The following is a 9902-nucleotide window of genomic DNA, read 5'->3' on the forward strand; positions in this document are numbered from 1 at the left end:
AAAAAAAAAAAAAAGAAAAAAAAAGTGGATGAGAAGTAACTCAACCTAACGTCTTCATAAAAAATAATAGCTAGGCTTTTTGCACGATTCTGTGCTGTGTTCTTGGCAACTTGAGAGGGACGCTGACCACCTGGTATATACTCTGGGATGGCCACCTTGATATTTGGACATAGAAATCATTTCAGTCACTTGGAGGAACACAGAATATTTACCTTTGACACACAAAGCCTCCAAGTAGATAACTGGCATTAACAGTTTGGAAAGTATTGGCATGGTTTAACATTTTTTATTATGAAAAATTTCACACACACAGAAAATAGAGAGACTAATATGTGATGTCCATGAAGCCATCACTGACCTACACCATTGTGAGGACTCGGCCGATCTTAATCGGTCTATACCCTCATGCTTTTCACCTCAGTTGTTAAGAAGCTGAGCTCAGGGCATATCATTTCATCTGTGAGCACTTCAATGTGTATTTTGTAGAGAGCTTTTTAAAAATTCTATGTGATTCTTACTAGAGTCATTGGGTAGAAAGTGGAAAATGTTTAAATTAAGTGCAAGAAATGACTCTAACAGGCTGTCAACCATTGAGTTGATTGCCTTGGGAAACAGTGAGTTTATCATTAAGCAAATCATCACACATGTGTCAGGGGTGTTATAGACGCGGTCAAGCACTGGATAAGTGATTGGATTTAATCTGTGCTTCTCAACTTTTTTTTTTTTCCCATAGAGAAACATATGGCAGATGACACTGACTGCTGTACACATGCTTTTATGTGGTTTCCTATAAGCCAGAGCAACCCAGTATATTTTTCTCCTCCCAAGAAAGTATATTAAAATACAAGTAAGTGAGGTTGTTACCATAGAGATAGCCTTGTTTGCTTTTACTTATTAGAAATAAAAAGCAAATAACTCACAAAGTCTAATGCTTTGAATAGGATCAAATTATTGGGACCAACCTCACAATGACCCCTGACATCCAGATGGTCCACAGCTCTGGAGGTGAGAGCCATTGGGACAGTGGACCATGAAGGTCCATTCTAACTATGAGGGGTTTCGATTCTGTGAGTAGAGAACACACAATTTCTGGCTCTACACAGAAGTTACTCACATGGAGAAGTTGGAAATGAAGGCTCCTTTGGGAATCTGAACATCAAACACTACATTCTGAGGCTGCGGGGAGTTGTTCACCAGTTTGCTCTGGATCATGGTGGTGGCCATCCGAGAAGTAATGGTAGACTGGACTTTATAGGTATAAAGAGTTACTTGATCAACCTCTTCCTGAAATTGGCAAGAAAGGATAACTGTACTAATCGAAAATCACACAGAACTTCATCAGGTGTAGTGCATTTGATGTTAGCAGCACTGCATTTTACTTGTTTTACTAGCAGAACAATTCCAGGGCATTGGTAAGGACAGAACTCAGGTATGATTAAGCATTCCCCTAACTTCTTGGAACACCCAACGAGCAGAACTCTGCCTTCGTTTCAAAATACCTTGAGTTAAAAGGCATTTTCAGCCCCAGGAATCTATAAATAATGATTTTTCAAAAATCATTAGAATACAAGTAGAAAATGGCTGTAGAAAGCCAGATGGGATGGAGGAAGTCCAGGAAATAGCTCCAAACGCAGGACCACCAGCTGGGGAAAGGATACTGGACTGTGAGGTTGAAAGAGGACCCTGGTTTCATCTTCAGTAAGGGGCAGACACAGGTGCTGTGGGGTAGAAACCCACATGTGACCTCCAGCAACCCTCCCTACAACTCTACCTTAATAGAGAAGGCAGTCTTGCCTATTAATTTGTAATAGACAAATTAAGATTGTATGTCTATTATAATTTCACCTGCAGTCCTTTTCTTTTCCCCCAAGTCAAACTAAGCTAGGAGAACACTGATTGGTGTAAGCGAAGGACATTGATCTTGGAGAGGGCATTCTGATGCAGGTATCAGTCCAACACTCCGGACCTCCTTGCCCGATCGCTACTGATTTAAAGGCAGCTCCAGTGTGAAGAATCTCATATATAAGTATGCTGCTCAAAGGCAAAGTCCTAGAAACCCACATCTTTGAGGAGGTGCCTGAGAGCAGCAAGCTCCTTCAGGTCTTTGGCAACTATGGGACCCATTAGATTTTGCTTTTTTCTCCAAAAGAATTTACTGGTCTCAACACCAGGTCTCATTCCCCACACTTTGCAGTCCAACATTAAGCCTTCCGACTCATTAACCATGCAGCTCATGTCAAGCTAAAGTAAAATCCAGGCTAATCTAATCTACGTGTCCTTCCTCCCCCTGAAGTGCGCACCTGTGGAGGTTTTCACCAGTTCAGGGCAGGAAGCACAACATAAACCACTTCCTCAGGCTGGCTGTTTTCTTGCTGCAGGAAGGTCTACTCTGAACATCTCAGGGAACTGGGCCATTTTGTGTTTAAGATTTCCTTCCCATGGGCACTCTTTTATTCTCCAAAGCTGTCAGGTGTCATACTTTAAATAAAAATGGTGCCAGACTCGGTGGCTCACACCTGTGATCCCAACACTTTGGGAGGCTGAGACAGATCACCCGAGGTCAGTTCAAGACCAGCCTGGCCAACAAGGTGAAACCCTGTCTCTACTAAAAATACAGAAATTAGCTGGGTGTGGTGGCACATGCCTGTAATCCCAGCTACTCAGGAGGCTGAGGCAGGAGAATTGCTTGAACCTGGATGTGGAGATTGCAGTGAGCTGAGATTGCGCCATTGCACTTCAGCCTGAGAGACAAGAGCAAAACTCTTGTCTCAAAAAAAAAAAAATAAATAAATAAAAATAAATCCATAAATCAAAATGGTTAAGTTGGAATAAATACATAAATTTATATAATGGGATGGAGCCCATGCTATATGGCAAAACTCAAGAAGACAAAGAGAAGGGACCCTTCATTTCTTGGTGGCCTCTCTCCTGTCTGAAAAGACTGCACTCTTCAAAGCTGAATTTTAGAAACACTGCCAAACAGTTGGGCAAGGCAGTATTTCAAAAGTCAGGTAAATACTCCGTGACAAAGATAAAAGAGACACCCAGATTGATTTCCCAGCAATGGTTAACAGGAAAATCATTCAGTCTGTGACATCATCAAAGTCAACTTACCATGGTTTCTCCCGATTCTCCCGGAAGGCTTCTCTGTGAAAGGAAGTTAGAAAATCATTCTCCAACTGTATGTCACTCACTACCTTGACGGCCAAAACCATTTCCTCAGTCAAAATTATTTTTTTTAATTTTTCTTCAATACTGAGCCGTTATTCATTCACTGGAGCTGAGACATAAATACTGAACATTCTTGAAAACTATTTTCCACTGGTGAGTTTCTCAAGTTTTGGTTGCCTGCATGTCATTCTTGGATATAATGCTAGAACAAATAACTTTTAAATAAAAATAGCCAACCAAATGCACCCTGGGTAGCGTATATCCCCTTGATGCTATTTGCTCCATTTTTTATTCAGTTGAATGGAGACTTGGAAACTCCATTCTGCCATGAGGCTGTGGGCACGCTGTTCCCACCGTCTGCCCTGCTCCCGCTAGGTTCCTCAACCCTCATATAGGGAATTCCGATTCACCCCTCTGATCTCAGCTCCAGCAGAGTTCCTCCAGTGAAAATCTCTCACGCCCCAAGACTAGGTCCGTCTCCTTTACTAAGTGTTTTCGCAGGAGCATATTCCTTCCTGCAGAGCTTGCTTCATAAAGATTCATTCTATTTGAGGGATTATTTAACTAACGTCTGCCTATTCCTTTAAGCTACATAAAAGCAGGGATTTTCATGTATTTCCTCTACAGCGTAACCGCAGAGCCAAGCACAGTGACTGGCACCTAGAAAATTCTATGCTCTTAACCACGATGCCAGGAGATTATCCACACACTTGACTGTCCTGCGGACATAGACAAAGGCAGTCCCCTTGCCTTTGAAAGTAAGTGGCTTAAGAGTGGTGGGTGAACATGTAATGTCTGGTGAGCTGCTAACAACAGGTCCAAGAGGGCTGGGTGCAGTGGCTCACACCTGCAATCCCAGCACTTTGGGAGGCTGAGGTGGGTGAATCACCTGAGGTCAGGAATTCGGGACCAGTCTGACCAACATGAAGAAACTCCATCTTTCCCTAAAATACAAAATTAGCTGGGTGTGGTGGTGAATGCCTGTCATCCCAACTACTCGGGGGGCTGAGGCAGGAAAATTGCTTGAACCCGGGAGGCAGAGGTTGTGGTGAGCCGAGATCATGCCATTGCACGCCAGCCTGGGCAACAAGAGCAAAACTCAACTTAAAAAAAAAAAAAAAAAAAGGTCCAAGAAACTGGGTGTTGGATATAAGCTCAGCTTGCCTGATTTGGGGCCATCTGAGGTTCTAGCGGGTGCTGTGTGACATGGTGAGGTCAGCGGTTGACCTCTTCTTGTAGACTTCTTGAATGCAATCCTCAATGATGAATTTTTCTGTCTTGTGGCTAAATAAGTTGTGACATGAAGTCTTGCTTATTGGGTTTTAATATTATTGGTCTACAAAAAAAAACCCATGGATTTTCAGAAAGTCAAAAGTTCATACCCATACAAAATAAAAGTCACTGATCAGCTTAGTGTTTGCTGCCTCTGTAAATACCTCCTTTCTCAGCATGTGGGCCTCACGGGTAAGAAGCCAAGCCCTTTCTGGTGTTCTGGAAAACTCAGCCCATTAATTAGAAGGTTTTGTCTATACTGCTGCTGGTGGCCTCCAGGATTGCAACTTCCAACGTGGCCAGTTCTCCTTCTCAGGTGTTCTCAGTAACCAGAGGAAGGAGAATGTGAGGCTGCAGGGGGAAGTGTCTGTCATCGCTAAAATAAGAAGGCCTTCCTAAGAGGAAATCCTTCCTCATAAGGCAGGAAATAATGTCAGAATCTTAAATTTTGAAGAAAACAGCCGTGTATTTTTTTTTTTTTTTAAATGGACTGGGAACAGGGCTTCTCTCTGTTGCCCAGGCTGGTGCAATCATACCTCACTGCAGCCTTTAACTCCTGGGCTCCAGTGATCCTCCATCTCAGCTTCTCAAGCAGCTAGGACTACAGGTGCATGCCATTACACCCAGCTAATACATATATTAAATGGGAGGCGGAGATAGGGCCTCGCTAGGTTACCCAGGCTGGTCTGGAACTCCTGGCCTCAAGCGATCCTCCCTCTGAAAGTGCTGCAATCATAAGCAGGAGTCACTGTGCCTCTTTATGTACTCTTTAAGGTACTAAGTTGACCATTACGGTGTGAAGGATGCTGAGCAGCTGTGTGAATTTCTCTGTTTATTTCACCTGGGTGATCTTTCCACCAAGGTATAAGACCAATGGACTCTTCTCTGCTAAAAAAAAAACAAGCTCTTAAGAAAATCCAGCTGAGAGCGGTGGCTCACGCCTATAATCCCAGCACTTCGGGAGGCCGAGGCGGGTGGATCACGAGGTCAACAGGTTGAGACCATCCTGGTCAACATGGTGAAATTCCGTCTCTACTAAAAATACAAAAATTAGCTGGGCATGGTGGCACATGCCTGCAGTCCCAGCTACTCTGGAGGCTGAGGCAGGAGAATTGCTTGAACCCAGGAGACGGAGGTTGTAGTGAGCCGAGATCGTGCCACTGCACTCCAGCCTGGGTAACAAGAGCGAAACTCCATCTCAAAAAAGAAAGAAAGAAAGAAAGAAAATCTAGCAGAAGGCATCTTAACACTTACCTTACTTCTTCCGCCATAATCTCATTCATTTATTTTCCCTATTGGAAGTAAAGCTTACCGTACCTGATACCTCTGGCTCTCTTCCACAAATTGAAATTTGCCTGGGGCCAGTTCCACTAGATCTTCATATTCTACAAACTTAAAAAAATGGGATTTTAATTTTTTGTGAATAGATAGTTAAAAAAGTATCTCGAGCTAAAGAGATAGCTGGTGGTATTCATCATTTTATATTCTTTTTTCTGCTTCTTGACAATCACAATTTAGCATAAAATGATTTCTTCAATATATTTCTATTTGCTGGCTACGTCTCAGAGATGTCCAAATGGAAGGTAACGCCTTCACATTTGTTGGATGTGAAAATTCAGTTTTGAGTTTGCCCACAGGTGGTAAGACAGGGATCAGAACAACCCAGTGATTAGGTGGGTATCTGGGGAAGTATCTGGGTAGACCATGGAGGCATTTGCAGTGTCTGACTGGACAGACATAAACCACACATCTCCCGAAGTTAAAAAAGTAGGTATTTTATAAAAGGAATGCCAGTTAGAAATGACTGAAAAAGCACAAACACATTTGGATGTCTTGGCTTCAATTTGAGATTTCCAACACACTCTGGTGGCTTTTAAGTGTTGGAAAATATGCTAGTTTCAGGGCAAACAGAGTGATATTTTCCCTTTGTAAATATGCTATCATATTCTCCGGCATTTTTGTAGGTGATCCACTCTGCAAGTATGATAAGCCTTTACATTTGCCGGGATATTCCTATAACACACTTTGCTTTTCTGGCATAAAAATAGCTCCTGTATGATTTTCAGAAACAGACTTTCAGCCCAAGACTTTCCTTATGTTGAAGATGGCTAGGGGAGAACTGTAGAGACCTACACTCCATGGGAATTATTCTTGTACTTTTCCATCCTGCTTGCCATCTTCCCCTTTAATAGGAATACTTAAAGTGCCCTTATTACAAATGTCAGTGTTCACTTAGGTATGAAAAACAATGTGCTTTGATAATGACTTTTCTTACACCCCTAGTAAAAGAGTGATAATATTTCTTCATCATTATAACAGCTAATAATTACTAAGCACTTACTCGTCCAGGTACTCAGCTAGATAGTTTACACTGTGTTATTTAATTCTCAAAGCAAACTTTGGGTTAGGTCTATTCTTACCCCCATTTTTTAGATGAGGAGTGAGTAGCTGTGCTCCATAAATGCTACACTCTGATGCCTGCCCATTGACCTTGACTTAATTCTCATGCAAAACCTGTTAATGCTTTAAAAGGTAAATACACATTCCAGTAATTATAACAGTAACCACTTGCACTCAGATGAATTTTATCGTAAGTTTCCATTACACACAGAATAAGGCTATTGAATGGCAATTGCAGTTGCCTATTTACTGAGCGTATGTACAGGACAGCAGCAAGGAGTGATCTGGAAGTACTTACTTCGGAAAGTCCATTTATGGGGATTTCGAAGCCTGGTACTTCAGAAAGAAAGAAGCAGATGAAAAAGCACGTGAGTCCTTTCATTTTGCTGGACAGTTTTGCCAAGCTCCCCAAAGCAGATGGTCTGGGGAGAATATCACTTCTTCCTACTGAACCAAATTCAAAGGAACAGCAGAGGAGTACAGTTCGCTTTAAGAAAGAAGAAAAAAAGAGGAAAAAAAGCTCTCTAACTTTGTTCAAAATTGGGACAAATATTTGTTCTGGAGCTCAAACTCGAGCTGTGTAGGTGGATCGAACACCCAGAGGTTATTCAAACAGTAAAGTCAGAAGCAGTTGCTCAGTGTGAGGACAAGTCAGGGGCAGACGGATGTGCTTTTTTTTTTTTTTTTTTTTTGGTTTTGCTGATTTCTATTCATCTTAAAATCAGTGAGACCTAAAGATAATTGTCATCCTTTCTAAAGGTCCAAGCGCGGAACTATTCCAAGAAACTAAATCCTTTGATCTAAATTGAAGCAGAAAAAATTTGGAAAAAGTGGGAGAAGACACAGGGTGGTTTTTCTGAGCAAAGAATTCACTGTGCATGCTCCCCCTCTCTCTGACTGATTACCTGTTACCTATAAAGAACCAGGCAAGTTGTTGTGCAGGACACCAGGGCAGATCTTCAGTGAGGATGCTTCATGAGTGTTTTTGATTAAGGTAACATTGTTGCTTCTGCTGCCCGCTTCAGCCCGGCTCAGGTCAGTGGGAAATCAGTACTCCCCAGGCTCAGAATTGGAGAAAGCCCAGGCTGGAAACACACTACATTACCCCTTCTCATTCATGGTCCAGACATCATAATAATGTCAGCTAAAATTCACTGAGCCCTTTCTGGTGTCTGGCACTTCTATGCACCTGTTTATCTTTAAATTCTTTTTTTTTCTTTCTTTTTCCTTTTTATTTATTTTTACAGACAGTGTCTTATTCTGTTGCCTAGGCTGAAGGGCAGTAGTGATGTGCTCATAGCTCACTGCAACCTAGAACTCCTGGGCTGAAGCAATTCTCCTGCCTTAGCCTCCTGAGTATCTGGGACTACAGGCATGTGCCACCACACACAGCTAATTTTGTTTTTTTTTTTTTTTTTGGAGAGACAGGGTGTCACTATGTTGCCCAGCTGGTCTTGAATTTCTGGCCTCAAGTGATCCTCCTGCCTGGCCTCCCATAGTGTTGAGATTACAGGTGTGAGCCACTGCACCTGGCTTTTTTTTTTTTTTTTTAATCTATTGAAGAACCATATGAAGTGTGTTAAATCATTACTTGACCTCAAGTGATTCACCTGCCTCGGCCTCACAAAGTGTTGGAATTATAGGCATGAACCACCACGCTTGGCCTGATCCCAAAGTCTTAAAAACAAAAACAAAAACGAACAAACAGAATCAACAACAGCGTTTGCTCTCTCTCAATGTTCAGAAGCACGACAGAGTAGGCTGTGTATTCAGGCTACTGGGTCTTGAACCGGAGATCTTTCCGCCCTTGCACTCCCCACCCACTGCCAACCCCTCCCATCATGCCTGGGCAGCTGTGACATGGTGAACTGAAAATATTCACTGTTACTTAAATGCCTCTGATTTATAGGATAGAAATCACTACTATAAATGCCACAAGAATATTCACTTTCATGTATGTGAAAACCAGTAGCAAATCTATAAGAAAAAAAACCTCACAATATTTCATAATGTTTGAACAAAGAGATAACATTTAGTACTCATTGGGAATTCTGACAAATATCAGTAAACAGGATTCATCACGGAGTGTAAGTCATGGTGGCTTAGCTGACGGTATGCCTCACATTTATAGCATTCAGCTCCAGCCCTATCATTGTGAAAGAGTGTGTTTGTAAAAGTCCAAAGTCAAAGCTGGTTGAATTCACTGGAAAAATAGCTGTTCTGGACCCTGACCTGCTTGTTTGGTGGGTCAGGCTGCGTATAACACGAAGAAGGTCGGTTTTCTACACATATTTGCGCTGTGATGCCTTCCTTCTGATTGTAAAGACATTTTGTTTTAGCTTCTTCAAGGATGGTCTTTTTGAATTTCCAAAGATGACCTTTGATTACCCTGCTACATCTTTTGCCCTCTCTAATTCAGAGGAGTGGTTTTTTTGTTTTTGTTTTTAAATAGAGACAGGGTCTTACTCTGTCACCAAGGCTGGAGTGCAGTGGTGCAGTCACAGCTCACTGCAGCCTTGACCTTCAGGACTCAAGCAATCCTCCCATCTCAGCCTCCCAAGTAGCTGACACTACTGGCACACACCACCACACCCAGCTAATTTGTGTGTGTGTGTGTGTGTGTGTGTATTTTGTAGAGATGTGATTTCATCATGTTGCCCAGGCTTGTCTTGAACCCTTGGACTCAAGCAATCCACCCAGGTTGACCTCCCAAAGTGTTGGGATTGCATGTGAGCCAGTGTGCCTAGCCAGGTATGGGCTTATGTCATTTGGGGCCAGAAGATGAAGACATTTTAGAAGAAAAATATTTGAAACCGAATAGCAGCATCACAAGCCAAAAACGGGAAGTTAGAGAGCAGGGAGTGGACTCTTGCATTGGTTCTTAGGCCATGGAAACTTGGCTTTGCTGTTGAGAATTTCAGTTCTTTCCTCTTCTGTTTTCCTTGCCTCTGAAGTTCAAATTCAAATCCATTGCCAGAGTAGAGAAATTGAGAGTAGAGTAGACATGTGACCAGCCACGATAGGTCAGTTCCAGTCTAGCAGCTTTTGCTGTTCTTCCC

General features: G+C 42.3%; 1 protein-coding gene across 1 annotated transcript in view; it reads right to left on the reverse strand.

Moving 5' to 3' along the window:
• Positions 1–7516, reverse strand: part of ITIH2 (inter-alpha-trypsin inhibitor heavy chain 2) — a 41666-nt gene extending 34150 nt beyond the window's left edge. Inside the window, exons 1-4 of the mRNA XM_017521154.2 lie at positions 7142–7516; positions 5761–5835; positions 3115–3147; positions 1115–1284 (exon numbers count right to left, since the gene is read on the reverse strand). Of these exons, the coding sequence (XP_017376643.1) occupies positions 1115–1284; positions 3115–3147; positions 5761–5835; positions 7142–7225 (362 nt within the window). The 5' untranslated portion in view covers positions 7226–7516. The remainder of the gene's footprint in view (positions 1–1114; positions 1285–3114; positions 3148–5760; positions 5836–7141) is intronic.
• Positions 7517–9902: the final 2386 nt, after the last annotated feature.

Source organism: Cebus imitator, unplaced genomic scaffold (genome assembly GCF_001604975.1).
Source record: "Cebus imitator isolate Cc_AM_T3 unplaced genomic scaffold, Cebus_imitator-1.0 Scaffold20, whole genome shotgun sequence".
NCBI lineage: Eukaryota > Metazoa > Chordata > Mammalia > Primates > Cebidae > Cebus > Cebus imitator.